Source organism: Megalops cyprinoides, chromosome 3 (assembly GCF_013368585.1).
Source record: "Megalops cyprinoides isolate fMegCyp1 chromosome 3, fMegCyp1.pri, whole genome shotgun sequence".
Taxonomy (NCBI): domain Eukaryota; kingdom Metazoa; phylum Chordata; class Actinopteri; order Elopiformes; family Megalopidae; genus Megalops; species Megalops cyprinoides.
Genome location: NC_050585.1, coordinates 32,927,576 through 32,953,830, shown reverse-complemented (window position 1 = coordinate 32,953,830; position 26,255 = coordinate 32,927,576). Strand labels below are relative to the sequence as shown.

Sequence of the window (26,255 nt, the reverse complement as noted above, 5' to 3'; positions counted from 1 at the left end):
CATTGGAAGGAAAAAAATATACCCTCCTCCTCAGTGGAAACGGAAAGGAACAGAGGGTGACATACAAGCAGATTGGATGTGGATTGCTAAAACAACGTGTGTTATTTCTCACATAATTTTTAGTTTTGTCTGACATATCCATTGTCGGACACGGGAGAATGGAGATGCATTCAAGCTTGGAGGGCTCCAGTGTCACAAGGAGGAGATGTGGGCTTGAGAATTCCAACCCCTAAAGACTGTTCCTGGATCTGTTTTAGATTTTTTCTTACATAATATGGCTGTATCGGTGAGCTGGATATGGTTGTTGAGGGCAGAAAATACATGGATCAACTCATGTTTAGATGATTGCCAAATTGACCTGATGTTTGCGACACAGGTCCAGAAGGTCAGCCGAGAAATGTCCATGACAGGACGTCTGCAGTGGCTTTGGTAAGGCAGGGGTCAGGGAGGTAGGACACAGCTGTCATTTATAAGGTCAGCTTTCAGAAAGTCTCCCATTGTTGAGTCGTAATTTGCTGTTCAAGAATAAGTCAGAACTTGTCGCTGGCACTGAGTCTGCACAGATGTTTCGGTCTGTACTCTACTTTTTATCACTGGCACCAGGCTCTGCGTCTAAACTCTATAACCGTGTGCTGTAACAGTGGAGCTGTAGACTGGCCAGGAATGGGAAGATCATAGAGGTGTTCATCGATCCATACCAAAGTGTGATACATCTGACCTTGTGCCTTACGCTCTGCTTGTGCTGAACATATGCGATAAGGTAATGAAGCAGGAGGTTGTCTGTTTCTTCTGAGCACAGTGGGAAATTTTGCCCTGTAGTGCCTCATAGCTGAGATCGCTCCCTCTGTTGCTCAGGTTCATAGCCGGGGGTCTCTGGAGTATAGCAAGGTCTGTCTTCATGTTACTCTGTACAGGGATCTCCCCTCTGTTCCTCTGGTTGAGTGCAGGGTTTCTACTCCTGTTACTTTGAAATGGAGTAGGGAACTGTTCCTCTAGACCATCGCAGTGTCTCTCTGCGTGTTACTCTGGAATTTGTCTCCCCTTGTTGATCTCCTTTTTCTTTGTAAGGCAGCTGCATTTTTTCTCCCACATCACAGACCCACTTTTGGGTTAAATCCTTCCTTTTTGTGTTTTCCTCTTCAAACTTTAATCTAAACAAAAGATCAGAGCAGTCTAAACAACGGCCTCTGCAGTGGAGTTAATTCTGATATCTCAAAGCTGTGTTCCTACACACCAAATGGGGACAAGCTGTAAAGACTGAGACACTGGGTTGAGGACTAACCACCTAATGTAAGCATATATGTCCCTGCACTGGTGTGGTGGAGGAGATTAGCCAGTGAAATAGTTTTGTGAAGTTAATATGCTGCCTTTGTTGAGTTTCTTAGCTGTTGCTGTTCCAAAGAACAATAGAAAGTGCACACGTCAGCAGTGGACATCTGCTTATACAAATGAAATTTTAAGGTCTGCTGTTCCTAATTTGGTTTGTCTGTTAAAAAGATTAAAATCTTAGCACATCCCTATAAATAAACATCCACTTGAAGTTTGAAGAGCTTATTACAGTGGTCCGATGTTTTGCCGAGTTTTCGGAATCTGGGATTTTCCAAAGTAGCCTACGGTAAGTTCATATATCATTAATGCAGAGATCATTTTGCTTTCATGCTTGAAAATTGATCTCTGATGTCTGTCACCCTTGATTTTACTCTGCTGTGCTGTGTTTGTATACAGTTGTGTATTCTGGTCACTTTTCCCTACAACCATGGAGTTACTCTGCCTTCCGACTTTTTGTTTTACCTACAAGATATACTGTCTCTCTGACCCTGTGTGAGCCTGCGTATGGTGTGTGTGTGTGTGTGTGTGTGTGTGTGTGTGTATATGTCTCTGACTAGCATATGTCTGACTCGCCTTTTTTGTCTCCATCTGAAGCCCTGTAATTGACTGAGTGAGTGAGAATGTGTGTGTGTGTGTGTGTGTGTGTGTGTGTGTGTGTGTGCATGTGTATGTCTGTTTCTGACCTTGTGTGTGTCTCCTGCAGGGTACACACTCTGTCTGGGTAAATCTTACATCTTCCGTTTCAACCACCCTGAGGAAGCCAAGCGAATGAAGAACATGTTGCCCCAGAAGAGCCCTGTGTCCTCCCTTGGGTATGGATCAGGTAAGTCTCACATCACCCCACCACCAGCCCTTCGCCATCCTCACGTGACCATCCCCTCATCCATTACGTTACATTATTGGCATGTAGCAGGCGCTCTTATCCAGAGCAACTTACATAGGTTACAATTTTTTTTTTTACACGTTAGCCATTTATACATCTGGATATTTACTTAGGCAGTTCTGGGTTAAGTACCTTGCGAAAGGGCACAACAGCAGTGCCCCAGCAGGGAATCGAACTGGCAACCTTTCGGTTATGCGTCCTGCTCATTACCACTATGCTACACTGGCGCTTCATCCTTCTCTTATATCCCTTTGGATACAGAACAGGTAGACACCATGTACCCCTCCCTGCTTTGCACAGCACCCTGTTTCACCTGATTTGATCCAGATGGTTTCTGGGCTGAGCTTTGATGTGTACCAGAGTAGGGAATGATTGGGGGGGGGGGTGTCTCTTCTGCTGGTTTACCAAAGTGTATTGTTTGCAGTCTGAAAGTACGACATCTCACACATTCACAGGGGAGAGGAGGCAGGGGTGTTGACTGAGTGTGTGTGTGTCACTGGTGTGGAATGTTTTCATGTAAGTTTACTGCACCATTCTTGGTGATTGATGTGTTTGAACGGAGCGAGAGGTGGTGCGGTCGTCCGTGTGCTGTAGATCAGCATTTCTCTCCCATGTGACTCCAGGAATGTGCTCCCACTCTCTCAGTTTTAGTTTGTCTGAGAGTCTTACATCCACCTTCAGTGTTTCAAACGCTGATTCAGATGCTGATTCAGACCAGTTTTGCTCATTTCCAGACTGAGAGGTCAGTTTTATGCGGTTTTAAACATACCCTCCGTTTACACTGTCAGACTCTTGTACTCCATTTAACACTGTTTCAGACTAAAAACAGCATTAGTAGTGGAGACTGGGGTGTGTTTTGAGTCACTGTGTTGTGCTTTCTGTTATAAATGTAAAGTTGGCCTAGATATCAATGTTTATACACACCTACAAGTCAGAACAAGAATGAATGTTAAGAACAGACAAATACTTGTGGGTGATTTGATTGTGCAATATTAAGATTGCAAAAGCTTATCTAAAATTTCCTGTAACATTTCTGTCCTCAGAACAGCATTGGCAATACTGTCACGTGGCTTAGCAGCTCTGCCTCTGGCCTGCTTTTTCAGTTTTACAGTTTACTGCAGCATAACAGTGGAAAGAGGAGAGACACGAGTGTGTTTTCTGGGGTGGAATAAATGTGTTTTTGAGCCTGCATGTGGTGTGTGTGTGTGTGTGTGTGTGCGCATGCATGTGTGTTGTTAAGATTAATTGAAAATGTGTGCAGTGGCACTCTGAACCAGAGGAATGTAGACTTGAATTGCAAATGTCAACCGTGCTTTTACTTAATTTCTTAATATTGTAATGGTATAAATACAGATTTATGTTATTGACATTACAGTATGTATTACCTTAGCAGACAGCCTTATCCAAAGTGAGCCACACAGCTTGACAGCATTGACTTGTACAGTAGTATATTTGCTGAAGCAATTTTGTCTAAGTAGTTTGCTTATGGGTATAACAGTGCCCCACCTGGGACTTGGACCTGGAACCATTAGTTAAAGCCCCTTCTACTTACCCAAAGCCACATTGCTTATGTAGAAGGTTATCAGCTAGATCCCCAAAATGTCTGCAAAACAAATAAACTGTGAAGAAGTAAGCAGACTTCCAGTGCAAGCCTGTGGGTGAGGTCAGCCGGTCACCCTGGTGGTCTGTCTTGGAGGGCCGCCCGGTCGTGTACGAAACTCTGGGATACGGAAGCTGCCAGCCAGACAAACCCCACCAACCCCCCACCCCCGCCACCAGAGTAGGGTAGGGCGTGCTGACAGGGCCTGTTTCTCATGGTCTCGCCTTTTCTGCAATGCCAAAAACTACAAAAGCATTCCATCTGCATGTACCAGGAGCATTCTTCCATTTTTAGAAGAATTCCTAACCACAATATCCATGTTTATGTTGGGGTCAAAACTTCTGAGAGGGAGTTTTTTTTTATCTGTAGTCAGCAGAGTAGGAAACCACAGTAGCAATATGTCACAGGAAGAAATTAATAATAATAAAGATAATTAATAATAATAAATTAGTATGTCCCACAGACCTCTAGTACCCCTCATCTTTCTATTCCCTTTATTAATGTAAGTTAGGTGAGAACGTGTATATAAATTACAGTCTTACAGTCCATGTGTCCTCTTCTCCTCTAGACGGCTTGAAGTTTGACTACCGGCAGAGAGTGGGTGTGTCCAGTGGGCAGTCAGCACGAGGGGCAAGGTCAGGGGCTGAACTACAGGAGATAATGGACTCACTGCAGCGCAGGAAGCTGGCATTGGAGGCCACCCTGAGGACCAATGGGGATTGCGGCCCCTCCTACTTCAGCATGTCCCAGTCCCCGCCTGTCAGCCCTAACCCCCTCTCTGCCACATCCATGTACCAAGATCAGAGCTGGAGGCACCCCGGCACTGAGCGCCCATTGCTTTCCATCAAGGTGCCCTCCTACCTGCCCGGTGCCGGCAGCAGTGGCTTGCCCCCTTCCCCCCGCCACAGTGCAGGGGATGCCCGAGACAGGGGGAGGGACCGCCCCCTCAGCCCCACCCACCTGCTCCCCTACACCCGCTCCAGCTCCCGGAACTGGTCCCAGGACAGCCTGGTCCTCTCTGGGTTGGCCGACGGGCGTCGCCTGCCTGGAGCAGGCTCTCTGCTCTCCATGTGGAACGGCTCCTCCTCAGTGAGCGACGCCCTCCCCCCGGCACCGAGGATAAGCAGCGGGCCGGCCAGCATGCCCTCCAGCCCCCGCCTCGCCCGCCGCCACCTCTTCCAGGAGGCGGGGACGGGGGGTCGGGGCGGAGACGAGATGCTGGACCCGGGGCCCAGGCAGAGGAAGTACTCGGCGGGATCCCTCACCGGCATGGGCGCCTACAGCCGCTCGCTGCCCCGCCTCTACAAGTCGGCGGACAGCCAACTCCTCTCCCTGCCCCCCCGCCGCTCCCTCGGCGCCTCCGGCAGGGACACGGCGTCTGTCTCGCTGTCCTCCAAGTCCAGGCGGAGCCTGCCCTCTCTGGAGCACCCGCCGGATGTCACCGTCACCGCCAGCGTGCCCACCAGTCCCCGCGCCGGCGTGAAGATGAGCCTCTTCTCCTCGGGGTCTCACTCGGACTTGGAGCGCAGCGGCTTGCGCAGCTCCTCCCCGTCGCTGGACCTGGGCCTGGGCCTGGGGGAGAGGAGGCTGTCTTTAGGCAAAGGGGCGGGGCAAGGAGGCCTCAGGGAAAGGAGGGGCAGCATCAGCTCCCTGAGCGGGAAGGAGGACCTGAGAGATTATCACCAGCGCCAAAGAGACGAGAGACTGCGCGAGCAGGAGGTGGAGAGACTGGTGAGAATAGACTCATCCTTTGCTGTTAGCTATTCTCACTCTTCTCTGTCTCTCTCCTGTCTTCTTCTTCCCTTTCTGTCTCTCCCCTCCATCCACAGCAAGTACCTAGGTCCAGGAGCCCATAGGTAGGGCTGCTCCAGCTGTACTGTGTCTGTACAGCACCTCCCTGTGGCTCAGTATGTTGGCACCGCCTCTTCGGTGTTCCGTCCGTGTGTGTCAGGACCAGTCATTAACAGGCTAGTGAATGCGCAGGTTCTCAGCTTAGAGTAAAACCATCTCTAAAAATGTTGCCAAGTGTGAGGACTAAATCCAGCTGTAGCAGAATTGAGCTCTCCTTGTGTGGCGTTGAAGGTCACCTGGAAGGCCAAATGGGCCGTGCCCACTTACTATTTTGAGCTGTTGCAAAATGAGCATGTGAGTTGCATCAGTGGGGTCAGTCGGAGTGTATCTCCTCTGCAGAGAGGATCAGACTCTGGTATCCGCCACCCTCCCTGTGAGAGATGTACGTAGAAACAGGGAACGTGGTAATGGCCTGCTTCTCTGCTGTTCTGCGCCTGCATCCGCAGTTCAGTTAAATAGCTCTCTGCCTAAGTGTTGTGGCTGCAAGTGCTGATGCCGATGGCTTGTGAGGCCTACACCAACAGTGCCATTCAACACAAACGTGTTCTGTTGGTCCCAGTCCAGACCAGAACCATGAACCACCCATTCATTACTCATTACAGCCTGGCACTTTGTGGGGTTTTTACAAGCGGAGGTCCTGAAAATGCTAGCGGCCTCCCACTGAAAAGAAATGCTCTCTGACCACATGTATATAATTACGTGCTCTGGGCTTGTTCTGTAGGTGTATAACTGCATGCTCTGGGTGAGCAGGTATATAGTAACATGCTGTGGCTGAGCAGTGTTTGGTTTTTTTTTTTGTACAGGGCTCTGTGTGCCTTGTTTATGAATGCCAACGGTATTTACTACTGTCTGTAAAGAAAATTAAAAAATGCAAGATCACAGATATTTATAGGTAATTTGGGAAGGTTGAGTCATGGCACATGTATTGGTGTGTTTCCACTCTGTTCCTAAAGATATCTGGTTTTGGTGTCTAGTCAGCATGACTCCTGACCCAGTGGCCTCCTTGGTGACCCTCATCCCCCCACAAGCAAGATCTCACTTCAGGAGTGACACATGCCTCGGATCAGCTTGATTGATGAATATCTAGTTGTTCTACAGGTTTTGCATGTGTTAGTGCTGGGTGTATCTGTTTCTTCACAAATGTTATCATGTTGTATGTTAGTTGGATCTAAAATGATTGAAACCTAACATGTTCCAAACACGCTTAGACTCCCTGTTCTATGTCTTGCTCCTGCACTCTAATCCCTTCATCCCTTTACCCTGTGCCTCCATTCCTCCACCCAAATCCCTTCATCCTTTTACTTTAGTGCCTTCATTCCTCTACCCAAATCTCTATGCAATTTTAGCCTAGAAGTTCCATTCCTCTCCCCCCCATTCCCAAAATCTCTTTACTCCATTTCCATGATGGTAAGGCCTTGTTAATTCTATATGTGTGGGGGGAGGGGGTCTTTGTAGCAAAAACTTTATTAGAAGCTGCCAAGTTGTTATAAAAAACACAAAGGTTCAAAGAGCCTTTAGTAATTCAACTATATTTAATTAGCTAACTAAAGTTAATTGGAGTTTTACTGCAGTTGTGGAACAGGCTGTGAATTATTCAACCATAAATGACTTGAGAAGATATATACAGTGGAAACATTCATATGAAAAGGGTTCTTAGCCATCTGGAGTTTGAAGACTGTTGTGAACCATTTGTGTTTATTTATAAACTTTTTTCTCAGCTGAAGCTAGGCACGTTTTCTGACTCTCTGTGTTTTTCCAGTTTTTTTCCGATATATCTGTGCTCACATGGAGTTTATCTCTAAAATGTAATCGTCTTGTTGAGTGCTTGTGTTTCTCAGATACTTTCTGGTAAAGAGCTTTAGAACCAGATGTGCCTCCTGCAAACCTTCAAGATGTCTAAAAATCGTATAGAAAATATGGGAGTGATTAAGAGGTAGACAACAGTCATGATGAGGTAACGTATCAGATTTTAACACGCCAAATGAACTCCCTCTGGATAAACAGCATTCCTCAAAAGCTGTTGCTTAAAATGGAACCACCTATTTTTACATGTATTTGTTTTTAAGACTCATTAGCTGATGATCAGAATCATCGCTGCAGAACAGAGTCGTGGAAATAATATTACTTTTCAGTTGACTGCACATATTTAGGTACATTTTTGGGTACCTCTTTATTCACTCCCTACTTCTAAAATTAGTCTATTTATTTCTCATGACAGTCAGGGGGTGTGTTGGAGGAGTGCACTTACCCTGCTCCAGCACTGTCTTTGTGTGTATGGATGTTGTGTGTGGGGCATACTGTATGTAACTGAGGAATCCAAAGATGGGGTGAAAAAGGGGAAAAAATAATAATGGAAACAGTACTTAGACCAGATTTTGCTGTTCTCCTAGCAGCGCTGAAAAACCCAAATGACATAATAGGTGTATTTTTAACTCTAAATGAATGGAAAACATGCACACTGTATTTACTGACAAATTCATTTTTTTTTGTATTCAGTACCAATAGCTGAGAAATAGAATTTGAACTGCAGCTTGGGAAACAATCCTTTTTAGTGTTCATTTGGAAATGATAGTCCTAGTTTGTGTCATCAATAACTGACATCAGTTCAGATGGAGAGAAAAATCTGACACTCAGATCCTTCTAACTCTCAGTTTAGTCTCTGTTGAAAATGTTGCTTGCTCTAGTTTACTGATCAGCTCTTCATCTGCTCCTCACAAATGCTTGATTTGATGCATCCTTTTTCATGCTGACTATCTTGACTCTGAGTTTTGGTTGTGATATACTAACTTTAATACAGATTTGTGTTATTATGCTGCCCTTTCTGATAGTTCACTTACTTTGTTTAATACTGTCTGTGCCCACCTGGGTAGGAACTTGTCTGTACCCCATTGAGCGGGAATTCATCCTTTATTTTGACCCCCAGCGGTCTTGTTGGAGAGGGTGTTGCATTAACCGTTGCCGTTTCAGGAGCGGCAGCGCCTGGAGACCATCTTGAGCCTGTGCTCGGAGCTCGGCCGCGCCGAGCGGGAGCAGGCCGGCTCCACCGTCGCGGACCTGCAGAACATCAACAAGGAGCTGGAGAAGCTGCAGGTGTCCGACGACGAGTCCGTGTTCTCCGAATCGCTGGGCGCCTCCCTAGAGAACGGCTACGAGCCGAAGACCCTGGAGTACCAGGCCCGCGAGGAGCGCCAGGTCCGGCAGCGGCGGCACAGCGGCCACCGGGAGGCCAGGGCGCAGTCGCCCTCCGTCAGTCTCCGGGCCTCCGCCCCCTCCCCCTCCCCCCACCTCCTCAGGACCAAGGTAACTCTTGTCTCATCTCCCCTCTGCTCTCTTTGTGCTTCTCCTGTTTCTTCTCTTCTCCTTCTACATTTATGACTTCCTTTCAGGCATACTTTATGTTATAGTGTGTTTGTTTTGTACATGGGCAGTTACATATGCACTTGTGTAAATATTATGTTAGTGCATATGTGGATTGTACTGTTTAAAATGGCATACATACATTATATTTCATGTCGAAATTCAGTGCCTGCACGCTGAAATTATAAATCAGTTTAACACCTCTGATCATGTCATGTTTCAAGTGCTTACAAGAGATGATTATTGCCATAACACCAATGAGGTGCAAATGAATTTCAAGCAGGCTTGAAATTTTTGCAGATTCCTGTTCGGTGTCAGGTTCCACAACCTGTGAGAGACTGCCGGCAACCAATGAAAAATAAGCATTTAATAACATAATGTGCCAACAAGAAACCACTGGTTTCTGTGAGCTGTGTCATGTGAAACGACAGCACAAACCAGCTACAAAGCCATGAAGAACAAAGATACAGTACAACAGACATAAGCTCAAAGTTTAGCCCTGGCCAGAAGTGGGATATGAGGAATTAATTTAGCATGAGACATGAGTTTATCTGAGCTGTCCGCAGAAAACCTACCATGAAAAATAATGGAATCACAGTCATGATTTTGTTATAATCAGTGACTTATAGCCCTCTTACATGATGTGGCAGTACCACTGACCCACTTATGGTGTTGTTTGTCGTAAAATATTGCCAAGTGAGAGCCCTGGCTCCAGCATATTCAGAGAATCCTCATACTCACTGAGTATGTCAGGTTCATTCTCAGTACACTTGCATTTATCCCCCTCCTCTCTCCCTTACTTTGCTTCTGTGTGTCTTTGGAGACAGTGCAGTCCTCCCACGGACAACCGCCCCCTCCCACCCCTGCCCCAATTGGCAACTGTTTTCTGGATATATACTACATTGGGAAGGAGCCATTCAGATGGTTGAAGGAGGTTAAGGGAGGTTTTAAGTGCCGGGGATTTGTTTATTAAAAGAATGATAGTCTTTGCACTGGTGTTGACATTACTGAAATTATTGGGAAATTCCATCGGTTCTGGGAGTCTCAAAGCCGTGGCTTGTATGTACCTACAGTATTTACCACCCAAAGCAGGAGGAGGACAGTGAGAGCACACCATGTAAACAGTAAACAGCAGAAAACATCTGTATAAACATGAAAATGTTACCGGCAGGGCTGACCAGACAGGGACCGACCACACACACAGCCTCCCAGTTTGCCATTCACAGGGGTGGAGTGCCTTTACTTTCTCCCTGTCCTCTATACTTTTTGGCTGCAGTGCTCTTGGTCCCCACCTCTTATTGGAAGGGGGGTTGTGTCAGTGTCTCTGTCCTCTGCACTCATTGTATGTGTGAGTGTGATTTCTTTTTCTTTGTCCTCTCATTTATTGGGTAGAGTGCTGTTACACTCAAATTCAGATTCGAACAAGCTTTACTGCCATGACCATCCGAATGTACAGTATTGCCAACGCAATTTTCACTTAAAATATGTGAACAGAACGACAGTTAACCAAAAAAACACACACACACGCATTTACAGAAGCAGACATATATTTACTTACATCTGTACAGTTACTGGGCCGATGCTTCCCACCCATTGTCTCTCAAACTGTGGTACTCAGATATATATTGTGCCACTAAAGGCGCAATGTTTCCCTCCCCCAGAACAGCGTCTCCCTCTTCCAGTAATTTTTCTTCATCTTTTCTTTGATTAAATGTGGGGAGGTGTCATTCAAAATATTTTAAGTATCTGTTTCTAATTGTTCTCAAAGTATTACTCTGTAGGAGAAAGTGCGTCTCTGTTTCTGCCTTCTCACCTGTTTCACAGTGACCACATAGCCTTTCTTCTTTTGGTAGCCATGACTCTCTTTGTCTGTCGTTTTTAAATTGTTGGTCACAGAGCCTGTACTTGGTCAGGGTCTGCTTCTGCCTTGTATCTCTGACAATGAATTTTTTGAATTTTTTTTTTTCTCTCTCTCTCTCTCTCTCTCTCTCTCTCTCTCTCTCTCTCTCTCTTTTCTCTCTCTCTCTCTCTCTCTCTCTCTCTCTCTCTCTCTCTTTTCTCTCTCTCTCTCTCTCTCTCTCTCTCTCTCTCTCTCTCTCTCTCTTCTCTCTCTTTTCTCTCTCTTTCCCTCTGTCTTCTGCATTCATTGTGTAAAGTGCTCTTACTGTTTCTGTCCCCTGCTCTCATTGGGTAGAGTGCTCTTTCTCTCTCTCTCTCCTCTGTACTCAGTGGGTAAAGAGCTCTTGTTCTTGCTGTCCCCTGCACTCATCCACTCATTGAGTAGAGTGTTGTGGCTCTTTCCCTGTCAGGATTCAGAGTATGACAGTAAAAAGGGGGGGGGGGGGGGGCAGGCTGTGAGGGAGGAGTGATTGCAGATGTGCTCAGAGTGTCTCACTGTGAAGCTGTGCAGAGGCACCAGTGAGGTCATCTAAATCTCTTGGGTCTTTTTCTGTTTACAGAACCCCTTTTGCTCTTTTCTGTTTGTTTGTTTGTTTGTTGGTTTTCTTGCTGGTTCTCATTGGTTACGCTTTTCTGTCTGTCAGATCTACATGGAACACAAAACAGGTACCAAACAGTACTACCACTCAGTTTTATCATGCTGTTACTTTCTGTCAGAGCTCCCTCTCAGTAATCGTAAAAGCTGAAGTGCCCAAGCGGCTCGGTTTCCAGACACATTCTCTCAGCAGAGTTTCTCAGTTACATCCCTCCTCTGAGTAAACCCTCAAGTGTAGCTATACCTGAAATTCAGACGAGAGCAGAAGGCTGGGGCAGAAGGGGGGGGGGGGGGTTGAGAATGTTTTCATAATGAACAGGAAATGACTCAATCCCCATTAGAATACCCTTGGCTGTGTGTGTGTGTGTGTGTGTGTGTATGTGTGTATGTATGTGTGGGAAACGCCTCAGACCAGATCCTTGCTGGAGCGGGGAAGCACCATAAAGCCTCAGTTCTGGCATTGTCTGAGCTTTCTTGTCCTTTACTGAGCCTTGAGGGTGATTCATGGGACTTAGTGCAAATTAAATGTTAAGTTGTTGGTGCATCACAAACTTTTCTCACTCAAGCCGTCTGTGAAAAGATACCCATTGGAAGGTACAAATCATATTACTCTCCGCACACAGTATATATAAAATCTGTGTAAGGTCTAATCCCGACCATTTTCACCTACCGTATTTCTCATGCATTCTAAGAGTCTGGCAGGGAAGAATCTATGAAGTTAAAACGGGTTATTATTTGTCTTTAGTATTACAATCTCTGAGTAGCAGTCTCTTTTCTCAGATCCAGGGGTAGATATGATCTGCACAAATATTCACTGGATATGTGCTGTGGGTGTGCATTAATGTAATGTGAATGTTTGGTGTGGATATTGTATATATTATTGTTCACACACATACACATCCCAAGGCTTTTCAGTCCTCACAGACCTGAAATTCATCCCCATTAAATACAGTGAGCTGTAGGAGTAAGTTTCAGAAAAAGCATGTACACAGGCTCACCTTTGATGCTCATGAAGTGAAGATTGTTATGTCATCAGCAGATGCCAGAAGCGCCAGAGGATGGACAGCTGAAGCAGGAAGTGACCCGTATCGAGGAGGAGCGGATCCAGGTGTTGAACAATATAGAGGAGCTGGAGCAGAAGATCAAAGACCTGGATAACCAGATGGAGGAGTCGATCCGAGAGGTCTGTGTGTGTGTGTGTGTGTGTGTGCGTGCGTGTGTGCGTGCGTGCGTGCGTGCGTGCGTGCGTGCGTGCGTGCGCGTGTGTGTGTACGTGTGTGTGTGTACGTGTGTGTGTGTGTGTGTGTGTGTGCACTCACATGCAATTGAGTGGTCTGGGCTAGGCCTCAAAGAGACGCTGTGAAATTACCTATAGTAGGGAGACATACTGAATCCCATCTATGCAGTCAGTCTCTACTTGTATAGTAAAATGATATGGGCCTTAGAGCAGCTATGGAGTGTGATCAGTGGAAGAAGTTCCACGTTGCTTTTTTGTAATTTCTGACTGGGTCTCTTCATCCTCCTCTCCCTCTTCCTCTCCCACTCCCTCTGCTTGTGTTTAAAGCACCTTTGAGTCCAAGTCTTTGCTGTGCTCACAAAAAAAAAACAATTTAGGAAAGACATCCTGTAGGCTTCCTATATTGGATTGAGGTTTCTTTTGTGATATTTCCTACAATTATCCCGAACATTTGATTGCCAGTCGCCCTCTCCACTGTAGTGGTGAGAACAGCTGCAGCTGGAGTAAAGCAAACACAGTGCTTATTGTTCATTCAGAAGGTGAGCTCCCAATGGTTTGTGAAGTACTGGAAATACTCCAGCCACCTCTGACTGTGCTTTCTGTCAGGCCAGACTCGGGCCACCTCTTTCTGTCACTGTTCACACCAGATTTGCAGTGTCACCACGCCACTTTCCCTCACTGGTCTGCTGGGAATTTCATTACTGTGCCAGTTGTGGTTAATGAAACTGTTTATGAGAAATAGGGGCAGTCAGCTAAAAGTACATAAAAAGATTACAAATTTAATTAAATTTGTTCTAACTCTATAAAATTGTTGCTGTGGATTTTTTTTTAATGAATAGAGATCTGTTGTCGCTGTGATGCTGATGTGCTCTCTCTCCCGCCCCCTGTCTCTCAGATGGAGGTTGAGCGCGCCCTGCTGGAGGGGGAGCAGGACGCAGAGGTGGCCCAGCTGCAGCAGGAGAAGGAGGTCCTGGAGCAGCTGAAGGAGAAGATGGCGGACCTGGAGAGGAACGTGCAAGAGAAAAAGTCACAGGTCACTACAGCTCTGTGGATGTCAGAGGGGCAGTCAGAGGTGGTTGGATATGCAAGGCAGGCCCAGGTCACTCGACCTGGACTTGAATGGGACTTTTCGCTAATTAGATGCCTTCAGACCCAGCTTGCCTCAAAAGAACTAACTCAAGACTTGCAGAATGATTACTTTACATTGCTTTGCATGATTAAGTGTTTGAGTTGCTTTGCTTCCCCCCCCACCTCTCGGCTCACTTGTTTGGAATGGGCAGTGGGTCTGGGAAGGCTGGTGGGCGTGTAAGGAGCATTGGATGTAGGAAGTTCGTGGACATGAAGGGGCAGTGATTGTGGACGGAGAGTTGGATGTGGGAGGGGTAGTGGTTGTGGGAGGCACAGGAGGAAGGTGCTGGGCTCTGCTTTAACTCTCCAGGCAGACAGAATACAGAGTCCCCACTTAATTTGGATGGGCTGCTTAGATTTCATTGTCTTGAATTCGTCATGTGTCCTCTTTGGGAGAGAAACATGAATTCTGACATCCCTGTCTGACATTCATCAAATATGCTTTTTCTGAGAAAGGATGTTTGATTTCATATTATGAAGGAACCTGGACCATAATTGGTCTGAAGATATTTCATGCACCTTGGATGTTTATTAAGTGTAGTGTATGTGGACTTTTAGGGTTAGTAAAGAGCAGGAGACCTTGAATCCAATGCACAAACCTAGAGTGAGACGCTCTGCTTTGTTTCTGTTATTCTTCTTCCTCTTTGTCACTAACATCTGCCCTGGCTCTGTGGCTCGCTGGCGTCTGCACTAACAGGCGGCTCTCCTCTCTCTGTTCTGTGTGTGTTCGCCCTGCCCTGTAGGAGAAAGCACAGCTCGATGCTGAAAGGGCAAAGGTAGAGAGACTGGCAGAGCTGTTCTCTGAACAGAAGACCCAGCTGGACACCTGTCCTGAAGCACTCAAGGAGCAGCTCCAGCAGCAGCTATCCAGGGTCAGTCACACCAGGCACATCCTCTTCCTGTAGCTGTCTAACCCATCTCCTCACAGGGTCAGTAGCTCTAGGCTCCTCCTTTTCCTGTTGCTGTCCTCTCTGTTCAGTGTACCAGTGGCTCACAGGTCTTGCTGTTCATTCCATTGTCTTAACCATCTACTCACAGGGTCAGTCATTCTCACCTTCCTGTTGCTGTCTTACTTGGCTGTGTCCCAATCTTCATTTTTGCTCATTGCCCAAGTACCTCTCAAGTCACATAATACAGAAATGGGAGATATTGTGACAGGACTGTTGCTGAATCACAGTGATACTTATCTGGTTATCAAGTGGCTTTTGTCAAGAGTTAGGAAAAACAAAATATTTCATACCAGTCATGAGCCTTTTTTGCAATAAAGCCAGATTTTCAAGTGACCACTACAGGTGGCCTTCACTACAGTGTAAACTGTAAAACTGGAAGCAGTTTTAAACTGCTAAACTGGAAGATTAATAGGATAAGTAGTCTCACATTAAAGTAAATTTTTGTGCCTTCAAAAATATTGAGCTCTTTTTTTTCCGCATTATTACTTCCTGGAGGTTGACTTATCTTTACACCCATGTTGTCCTTCAGTTTCCAAGCTAGCAATGGGAAAGAGGACACAATGTTTCGTATTAAACCCCTTACATATTTGTCTTAAATGTTTTTCAGTTTTGTTACCATTATGAATCCCAAGTGTTTTCTACTGCTTCTGCCATTTCTGTGGATTGGTGTAGAGCCTTGTATGTTTTTGAGTCTTTCTTGTTCTATCACAAACCAAGGCACTGTAATGATGACGGTGGAGTGAGTCCCAAATGTGCTCCAAAATAACTTTCTTCTCTGGCCTTAAGTATGTACTTCTGTGGCATAAAGTAGGGAGTCACACACTTCCCTGCACTCCTTCACTTGGATTGGGACATGTCTTCTCGCAGGGTCAGTGTCTCCTGGCTCCTCGGTTTGCTACAGTCCAAGAAACAGTCCACTTAGGGGGTCAGAATCCTCAGCCTTCTGTGCTTCAGTGGTCATCCTTCATGTCTTTATGAGTTGATGAGCATGTGGCTCCTCCTTTTCTTGTTGCAATAGGTCAAACGAGCTCACAGCTCTCCCTGTTCAGGAGTTAGCTGTCTGTTCCTTTACATCTGCTTCTATCCCTCCGTCATCAAAACTGCATCATGAACCATCATGGACTTGAGTCAAGCTCTGGGGGTATGGTTCAGAGGCTAATTCTAGTGTCATTTGGATCAGACTGTGTAGCAGTTCCACTGCCAGTCCACCTCTTCCTTTGAAAACGAGAGCATGTTTTAGAAGGCTCTCTTGCAAAGCTTGTGTGTGCCACATCTGTGTAGAGTATGTATTGGTGATTGAGTTCACCAGCCAACTGTGGGACATGCAAATTGGCAATACCAGCTCTTGAGCTAATAGGTTATAGGCATCAGACCAGAGAATGGTGTAAAGGATGATTAAAAGCTGAAACTTACAGAACAGAGTACACTGTGCCTGTCCTTTGCACTTGTTAGGGGACAAAGCACTTTGTTTTGATGCCTGTGTTTTTGGTTCATGATAAAACGGTGCTCCATTATTGTCCTGTTACAGATGTCTGGAACACCTTTTATGACTCCTTTTATGACTCCAGTGGTGAAGATATTCAGCTGATCAGCAATTGGGTTTGAAGGTGGTGGGCATGTATTCATAAAGCTTCTCAGCGGAACTCTGCATAATGGGCCTAAGCCTTGAACTTCATTCTGAGCTAAATATTGGATTCAGGAGTGTATTCATAAAGGTGCTTTCAATACTTTTTATTCACTGTATAAGTGAGTATGTTTATGTACTGTATATACACATTTAGTTATTATCAAAAATGTTTTATTCTACTTATCGTGAGTTAAAAGTGTACATGCAGATGCACACAGAAGAATACAGACTATTAGTGGCATGAGTGAAACAAATTGTGTCATCTGAGTGCTCTGTAAAATTGATACAAACGCATATTTACTGTCTTTGCGGAAAACAAACTTGTCTAAATCTATTTATGGACAATATATAAGAGTCCCCACATTAGGACAGCTGCATTTATGCCAAGCCATAAAAATTGATTGCGACATATAACGCCAATTTTCTTTAGCTCTCTGAACCAGCACTGAAGTCATTACAGCTTTTAAGGGCTTATGATCTAATGATCTTATGAGCTTTATGAATTGTTTTCAGGCTGATTTTCACACTTTGCATAAGATTACTTTTTTTCTTGGAAATCTTTCACATTTAAGTGTGTTGTTCCACTCTTGAGAATTTCTATGATTACTGGCCCCAGTGTTCTTCTTGTCAACTGACATATGCTGCTGTGTTGGTGTTGTGTGTGTTTGTGTCATGTGGGTTGTGCTGGTTTGTTTTTTTATTGTGTGTTTTTCTTTGCAATAGTATGTATTTGGATGGTTTTTGTTTCAAACAATTCACCTGGTGCAACTGATCCAATCACCTATTTAATAATGCATGTTTTAACTCTTTTTTTCCAACATGCACTATAGTATAAAGCATAAGTATCTTACAGTGTAATTTGTATCTACCAAAAAGGTGTGGTTAGGCTGATAACAGAGGCTAGTAGAAGACCAGCATGCAGGTGCCACTCCAAGGAATGAGCCACCTAATCTGCAGTGTGTTAGTGAACAACCTGCAGCAAGATGTCTTCCCTCTTCATGACCTGGGCCTGGCTTGGTCTCACACAGGTCTTTGTTCCCCCAGGACGCAGATGTGCTTGAGGTGGAGAAGAAGCGGTTTGAGGACCTAGAGTTCCAGCAGCTGGAGCAGGAGAGCCGTCAAGATGAGGAGAAGGAGACGCTGACCCAGCAGCTGCTTAAAGAGATCGCTGAGTACCAGCGCAGCACTGTCACACGCAAGGTACTCGCATTCCGTCTCACATGAGATATTCAGTTACATCTCACATCCCTGCTCACACAAGCTACTCACATTCCCTCTCACACAGGGTATTCCATTACATTTCACGTCCCCTCTGACACAAAATATTCAGTTACGTCTCACATCCTCTCTCACACAAGCTTCTCACATTCCATCTTCCACAAGACACTCAACCACATCCCTTCTCACACAAGCAACTCACGTCCCCTCGCACACGGAGTACTTGCATTCCCTCTCACACAAGATAGTCGCATTCCCTCTCACATAAGGTACTCATATCCCATTACATGCAAAGTATTCACATTTCCTCACACCTAATTTTATGTTGCATTGTTATGCACAAGGTCCCTGCAACCCAGCAACATGCCTCATCGCATGCAGAGTAAACACAGCTTGCATTACATGGAAAGTACACACAATTTGCCACACACAATACACAGCCCCACAAGGTATAGCATGGGCATTTCTGTTGCTATGCGTGTTTGTGTTTGTGCGTGCGTGCGTGCATGTCTCTCTAACAGCACCTCTGTCTCCTTGCTCAGGAGAGACTCATGACACTGAAGAAGCAGTCCAGCCAGATTTCCCAACAGGCACAGCGAGAGAAAGACAGCTTCCTGAAGGAGAGGAGCAATCTGTTGATGATGCTGCAGAGGGTAAGAGAGCAGGCAATGCTTCACATAAGTACTGATGGGAGATGAAGTTTAGAACTGAATCATACTGTACAGACTGCGACTCCCGACTTCATCTCCTATAACTATGTTTGTATATTGCTTTTTCTACAAAGCTGGCCTCAGTGGTTTGTAGCACATGCAGTGTCTCCATGTGCCTTCACTTGAAATGGGTGTCTGCCTTGCAGGAGAAGGAGAACCTGGAGGCTCTGGAGAGGAAGTACACAGATCTCACTGGAGGACAGAGCTTTCCGCTCAACCGGGTTAGCATGAAGGAGGTATGACAGCATTCCTTCACAACATCTCAACATACTGCACCTGGTAACAGTCCCTGTTATCACTGGGAGATGTCTGAGTGTGTATCTGTGTGTAGTTGAGTGTGATTTATCTGGATTGACTGATCTGGGTGTTGTCTAGCACTAGATATCCCCATACCTGGAGTAGGCTGTTCTAAGGTAGCTACACTGGTGTGTTCTGGCTTCATTACAGTGTAGCATAGGTGTTAAGGAGCAGGACTAGTAACCAAAAGGTTGCTGGTTTGATTCCCCACTTGGGCACTGCTGTTGTACCCTTAGGCAACATACTTAACCCACAGTTGTCTCAGTAAATATCCAGCAGTGTAAATAGATATTTTTTTGTTAAAAGATTACTGTAACTGATGTAAGTCACTCTGGATAAGAGTGTCTGCTAAATGCCAATAATGTAATGTAATGTAATGTAACGCAACCATGGAGTATGGAAAGTAAACTGTATCATCACAAAACGGCGACTTCCTGTACAGCAGGCTTAACCCTCAGCGTGGAAAGAGCCATCGTATTATATCTCAGAGTGGGCCTGTTTACTGGGATGCTGACTATTCAGTCATGGCCTCCTGTAAGCTCTTTCTTAGTGGTTATGACCAGACTCCCAAAGGGACGTGAGCCAGCTTACTGTCAGGTTCCATAGTGTAGTGGTTATCATGTCTGCTTTACACGCAGAAGGTCCTGGGTTCAAGCCCCAGTGGAACCAGGCTTTTTCAGCAAAAGAAACAACACCTTTGCAGCTTATGTGTTTGACCACTCTTCCTTGCTGTACTAGATGAATTTTGACACTGGTGACTGCAAGATCTCATATTGAAGAAAATGAAACCTGAATACCCTCCCTATTGCTAAATATTTTCATACTATGCAGCTGTAGAACATGTTATGGATCAATTTTACTGATGTCCGTTGAGCAATAAAAATCATGGCTGGCTATGTTTACACATACTTCAGAACATAAGTGGGCAAGGTTTTCTAAAACACAACCCAATCACAATCGCAAATTTTTGCTCATTTCTGTCTATCCCCAACTTTGCACGGCATGACTGAAAAGACAATATCCAATCAGACACCTTGCCTAGACTTTAAGCGCAGTAAGTGGAAAGCCAGACCAAAGACCATGATGCTTTTCACAGAAAGCTGTCCTCATATAGGACATCAGTGGGCAAGGATAGAGAAACTTATCCGTTGAAGGCGGAAAAAGCATACCGCTGCGAGCAGGGTTCGAACCTGCGCGGGGAAACCCCATTGGATTTCAAGTCCAACGCCTTAACCACTCGGCCATCGCAGCCCTGTGGCTCTTCTGCCTGTCTCTTGTGTGCATATATATGTATGCATGTACTGGAATGTTTTAATTCTTGTCACCCTGTTGTTTTTGGCTCTGCAGCACTTTCGAACGCTAGAGGAAAGGAAGAGGTCGGTGAAGGAGGGAGCGTCTCACCTGAGTGACACGCTGCCCCGCAAGAAGATCCAGCAGGCTGCCTCGCCCCATTTCAGCAGTGCAACGCTGGGCCGCAGCATCGCCCCCAAGGTGAGGGGAGGGCGAGATCATAGGGAGACCCCTGGACACAGGACATTTCTCAACATAGGCGTAATGATTCATCTATATAATTCTTATGTTTAGTATTTCAGTTTAAAGATATATATGCAGTGTAAAGATATATAAATTCAAATGTGATACAGCCAGTTTCCCTGAAACTGTAGCATTACAGAACTTTGTTTTGCCTGTTGACAGCATTGCTGAATTTCATTGGCTGATAAATGGTATTTACTACCATGAGCATCTGAAAGTGTATGTCTGACAGATGCACTGTCCATAACAGCACAGATGAAGAACAGGTCCGAAACAATACATAATTTATACGAACAAATCAGAACAAGCAGAGCTGCAACAAAACCAGCTGATTGCATGACAGCTCAACTACTCAGCAGCCACTCACCTGTTTTTAAGCATTCAGATTAGGCCAGTGTGGCTTTTTGGCCTTACTTTGGCACATTCACACATACAGACAGCTGCAACTGCCAAGTTTCAGATGAATTGAAAAGGTCTGTTATTATTGGTAAGTTAATGACAACAAGGATTATCAAAATACACATACAGCACTCAACATTCACTTAGTATAGAAGACCCATATTTGGCATAGTGGCTTTAAAGTTTTTGGAAAAAGTTGAGTAAATTTCAGGGATGGGTATTTTTCCTTCACAGTAATGTCTCTCAATTATTTCCCCACACAATTCCATCTTAAAAGTAGCCCAGTGTTGCTATCTGGCCTCACATTAATTGGCTCTAATGTTACTGTAGCTATATATAAACTTCTTTGTACATACACATTGATTGTTACAAAAGTGTAAATACATAAGCCACAAACATTTTCAACAATTGTGAGTACAATGTAACTTTGTATGTACTCAGTAGTTACAGTGTACCTCAGTAGGTACAGTGTAAATACACATGTATTAATGTGTGAGCCAATTAATGTTAAATTGGACCCAGCACTTTTGACTGTTATTTCAGTATTGCACCAATATCACACTGCCCCATAATGAACAGACAGCAATCTATCTTAATTTGCAGGGAAATTTACAGTAGATGTGGAGCCAGTGACTCTGTCCCACAGGCATTTTCAGTCAGATGTGTTTTATTAAACAGTCGCTGTTTGGGACAGCCCCTTCCTAGCTGGAACAAAAGACAGTCCCTTCTTGGCAAACAAAGCATAAAACCAACCCGGGATCACGGGGTGAGAGCTGAATCTCATTATACATGGTGATACCGGAGGGCGGTAACCTAGCCCGAGTTTCAGTCTGACCACAAATTTAAGCCTGGAGCTCTGCTCCTGTGATCAGAGAGTTACATCATCAGTTGAACAATTGAGTTTAGTACAGCTTTGGCTGTAGTTTTCAATACTACCTAAAGAAGAAAAAGCTTATTAAAGGTGTAGCCTGTGTACAGTGATGTATCTAATAGACGTGAGATGCAAGTAATCGCTCTACTTTCATCCAGTCTGCCCCAGGTTGTACCATGGCTGCCCTCACAGTCCTACCTCTTCTTTAGTGTTTTTACTGGTAACAAGTAAAGTAACAATCACTTCACCTGCTCCTCACATAAGCTCACTGGTGTGATTGTGTTGTTAAATTTTGTGGGTAAGAGTGTTTGTTCTGACCTCCTGTCTGTCTGTCTGATCCTCTTGCAGGCCCACATGCCCCTTGCTCAGAGCTCTAGCTGTGGTAGCGTTCTGCTCCGCGGCCTTACCGTGTCCCCCAAGGACATGGACCCCCGGCACCTGCACAAGGGTGAGCCCCTGCAGAGACGACCTTTACTGTTCAGTTATCTCCCTGGGGTGTGGGGTCAAGCAAGGGCTTGCTCGTATTATGGGGCACCGCTTAGTTAATTCACATTAACGATTGATAAAAATCTATGAGGAAACCGATTGATAAAAATCTATGAGGAAACCACAGATGTCATTAATTTCAGTTTGTTAAATCAGTAGAGCCCTATGAGAATAACGAGATAACACAATTTGCAAACACAAATTGCATTCATCAACACAAATTATGTGGCAGAATAATCAGCAGAATTGTACTGCAAACAGAAAGGGGATATTGACATGACATCTAATAATATGAAAAGAAGAATGAGTTATGTATTAACAGTTAAGACCAAGATCAGTCTCGACATTTAATAATATCACAATACAAATGCCTGTGTTTTAGGGATAGTATTAATTGCAGATCAGTTTCTTATTGTTTTAGGGATAGTATTAATTGCAGATCAGTTTCTTATTTTACAGAAGCCCCAAGTTATTATAAGCTCTTAAGTCTTTAATGATAATGGCACTCAGTCCATCTACAATCCATATTAGAACAGTTGCGGCTGGGTACAGAAAGCATGATGAAAGATTCTGTCTTTCCCATTCACACCATTGGTTAAAGGAATGGAAGAGTGTGTGCATGGGTGTGGCTGCAGTGGTTTAATCAGTGCGGAGCAGTAATAAGAATGGACTGAAACTGACACCTAAAGGCTGCTTCATGTCTGCCAGAGAGCCTGGATAGGTGATAGCTGCTTGAGTTCAACATCACTCTGCTTTGAAAGAAGGAGCAGATTGGCTCTCCTGTGGTTAGGAGCGCCTGACAATAGCTAGGAATGTCTGTGTGACTTCAGAAAGAGATAAGGCTTCCTCCAGAGACCATAGAAGTTCAGCATTCCTCTGTAATTGAGCTGAGGCAAAGCAGGATTATGTTGTTCCTCTGATAGTTAAGAGTAGCAGTAGTCATAATAGAGAAATGCCTACAGCATTGGAGTGTCCCTGTGGGAGAAATGCAGAGATTTAGTGTTATGGTTTAGTGTTATTGTGTAGACACAAGCAGCGCAGCATTGGAGCTGAGCCGGCGTTTGCGTTCCTCTGTGCTGTGCAGTAGTAGTTGTGTGTGATTTCTCTGTGTGGCTATGCAGTAATTGTATGATTATGTGATTGTGTGCGGTACAGTAGTAGTTTGTCGTTCTGGCGATCTCTTGGGAGAGTCTCATCAGCGGGGAGGGGTGCAGTCTGATGGTATCTGAGTTCCGGCTCTGTCTGAGATCTGCCTGGGGCCACATCGGGCAGTGCCAGGGAGAGGGAGAGAGGCCTCCGCCACCCTCACCCTTTCCATTCAGTCTTGTCCTCTGCACGGCACTACACTGACCAGGGACTAAAGATACATAGGATAGCAGACCAGAGATACCGGATGATAGGTCTCTTATTTTGGAACCCTCTGACCAGTGATAGAGCGCTCACGCCAGAATGTTCTGACTAAGGATAGGGCTCTTGTTCCAGAATGTTCTGGTCACGTTGTTTCGCGCTCAGATCTTCTGCCTTTCCTGTGACTTTCAGTTCTCTCAGTTCTCAGAAAGAGGTCTGACGAGGGGTCCTCTGCACCTCTCCCTCTCCCCCTCTCTCTCTCTCTCTCTCTCTCTGTCTCACTCTCTCTCATTCTCTCCCTTTCTTTATTTCTCTCTCATCCTTTCCTCCCCTCTCTCTGTGTCCTTCAGGCTATAATCAGCTCTACCTGACAGAGGAGCACAGACAGAGACAGAGATTGAGTGATCTGAACAGCAGGACTGTGTCTGAAACCAACGTCTACCTGGACTCCCTGCACTGCAGAGACAATGGACATGCCTTTGACACCCTGAGCATGGACAGCTCTGACAGCATGGAGACCAGCATCTCTGCCTGTTCCCCTGACAACGTGTCCAGGTAAGGGCGGGGCTTAAATTGGAGGCACAATTGTCATTTTGGGGAAAATATTTGTGAATATGTGTCATTGTAATGGAAGAATAAATATATTACCAGTCCCTGTTGCAGAAGTTGGTTATTATTGTATTTGAGAATGAAACCCATGAGTAGTGTGTGGGTTGGATGTTCCCAGAAGTTATTCCGAACAGAACCACTTTTGACTTGAATGGCATGTTCAACCATGCATTTATCTCAGATTGATCATTAAATTAAAACTGAAGATTATTGGATTGTGAGATCAAAGCCCAGAGACTCTGGTATTATTGTAAAAAGAGTCCAAGCCATGCTGTAATGCCACAGTTAAATATAGTGTCCCCATATTGTCCCTGTTTTATCCTTTCACTCTGTTCTCCGGATCTATGAAGTTTTGGGTGATGTTTACAGTTTCTTTTATGAACTTAAAATCTTAAAGTTGTAGTTCTAATCCAAGTTGACAGATGCATGGCCTGTCTAGTCAGAGTGCAGTGTCCCACTGTGTGGTGAGTGTATTTTTGTGTTAGAGAATGGTTCTTACCTGCTGCCAGTGTATTCTCGCAGGAGGGAAGGCTCCTTTTCCGTTGTCTTTGTTTGGTAGTGTGAGAACTTGTTTTCTGCCTGTAGTGATTGGTGTACACAGTGGAATGTCGGGGGATAGTTTAGATGAGAGAATAGTCTGGAGAGCGTAAGGTGACACCAGTGACCTGAAAGCAAGGATGTTGCTGTGGCCCCGTGGCTAGAAGTGAAAGTAAGGGGGCTTAATGTGTTTCACAGTGGTCTGGTCTGCTGTTGCTCTTAGGAGGTGCACAGCGGGGATGCAGGCTGTGTGTTGGACTCTGTGTGGCAGGAACGTTTTTGAGGGGGGTTTGGTATGAGAGGCGTTTTGGAGACGGGCGTGGCAGGCCAGAGACCGTGAAAGCCAGGCCCAGTGAGATATGTGTGTAGCTTCAGGACTGAGGTCGCGGGGGTGGAGATCAGGTTACGGGTCAATATAGCACTGAGGGGGGCAGGGGAGGAGGTCATTTTTGTCCTCAGTACCTGCACTGTGATTTCTGCATACTTCAACATTGAAAGTGAACTCCTGCTTTTAACACCCAGAGCTGGGTTGGGGCTGACGTGGTCAAACCAGGAAGGAGAGGAGGGGAATAACTGCTGTGCATGTGTTTAATATATATTGTACACTTACTCATACTTATACCACAAATACACACACACATACTCACACATAACTGTTCACAGGTCAGTCCCCCTAAACACACATGCATGCACATCTCTGCCATACTGTTCAACACACACCTACAGGCTCACTTAAAAGCATACAGCTCCGTAGTGTTCAGAAGCGAAAACGCAGGCACAAAGATTCCTATTTCATATCCCTGTTCTTTCCACAGTGAAGGGGGAGGTGGGTATATGATGTATGTGGGGAGCAGGGGAAGGGGTAATCAGACACATCCTGTTTGAACGTAGGGGAGGTGGACGAATCAGGTCTCATGTTTCTTTTGAACTTCAAATCAAAACCGTATGATTCGGTTCTTGGCTCAGCGCTTCTGCTCTGCGGTTTTGAATGTGGTCCTGTGGGAGTGAGGCTCATTGCTTCCTGGTGTGTCATTCCATTCAGGCCTCTGGAAGGTCCAGCCCTTTTTGGGAAAAGACTTGCTCAATATCCAGATGCGTATCAGAGTGAGTGTGCAGAGGGAGCGCGCTCCTTGTTCATCTGATGATGAGTGTGGGTGGAGCGGCAGTGTAGCATGGTGGTAAGGAGCAGGGCTTGTAACCAAAAGGTTTCTGGTTCGATTCCCTGCTGGGGCAATGCCACTGTACCCTTAGGCAAGGTACTTAACCAAGAATTGCCTCAGTGAAATATCCAGCTGTATAAATGGACATAATGTAAAAATTGTAACCTATGTAAGTCGCTCTGGATAAGAGCGACTGATAAATGGCTGTAATGTAATGTAACGTTTCTCCTGTCACCCTTGGGCTGAGCAGTGCCAGCATGTCCAACATGGCCAAGATGGAGGAGATGGAGCGGCTGCTGAGGGAGGCCCATGCCGAGAAGAACCGGCTCCTGGAGACCCGGGTACCCGGAGCACCACCACACTGGGCCTCATACACTGAAAATCATGTCAGAACCCCATGAGTACCACGCTTACAACAGGTCACATACACAGCATGAGGTCCTGAGTGGGAGGAGGGGTTGACAATGCAGAAGGTCTGGGGGACACTGTGATTGCTGCTACCCACCCTGCTGACCATCTGATTCAGATCAATGAATTACTGTTAAAAGAGTGCTGTAGGAATTGCTGATCATGTCGTATTACCTATGTGGATGTTCTGTGTGAATAATTCTAAATGTCAAAGACTTTAAGTG

The 26,255-nt window shown here is 45.4% G+C and overlaps 1 protein-coding gene and 2 non-coding genes across 7 annotated transcripts in view; 2 read left to right on the top strand and 1 right to left on the bottom strand.

Annotated features, from left to right (window-relative positions):
* LOC118774102 (pleckstrin homology-like domain family B member 2) overlaps nt 1-26,255 on the top strand; it is a 44,736-nt gene that overhangs the window by 13,997 nt on the left and 4,484 nt on the right. For 2 of the 5 annotated variants that reach the window (XM_036523239.1, XM_036523242.1), the window contains 13 exons: nt 2,033-2,152; nt 4,381-5,543; nt 8,631-8,963; nt 12,554-12,697; nt 13,647-13,784; nt 14,623-14,751; nt 17,501-17,656; nt 18,217-18,327; nt 18,531-18,620; nt 20,029-20,172; nt 21,833-21,932; nt 23,668-23,872; nt 25,874-26,009. In XM_036523239.1, coding sequence (XP_036379132.1) covers nt 2,033-2,152; nt 4,381-5,543; nt 8,631-8,963; nt 12,554-12,697; nt 13,647-13,784; nt 14,623-14,751; nt 17,501-17,656; nt 18,217-18,327; nt 18,531-18,620; nt 20,029-20,172; nt 21,833-21,932; nt 23,668-23,872; nt 25,874-26,009 — 2,969 coding nt within the window. The remainder of the gene's footprint in view (nt 1-2,032; nt 2,153-4,380; nt 5,544-8,630; nt 8,964-12,553; nt 12,698-13,646; nt 13,785-14,622; nt 14,752-17,500; nt 17,657-18,216; nt 18,328-18,530; nt 18,621-20,028; nt 20,173-21,832; nt 21,933-23,667; nt 23,873-25,873; nt 26,010-26,255) is intronic. The other 3 variants (XM_036523240.1, XM_036523243.1, XM_036523241.1) reach the window with 3 other exon arrangements.
* Nucleotides 19,278-19,350, top strand: trnav-uac. The gene has a single exon. It is a non-coding gene; the product is annotated as a tRNA-Val (tRNA).
* Nucleotides 19,851-19,932, bottom strand: trnas-uga. The gene has a single exon. It is a non-coding gene; the product is annotated as a tRNA-Ser (tRNA).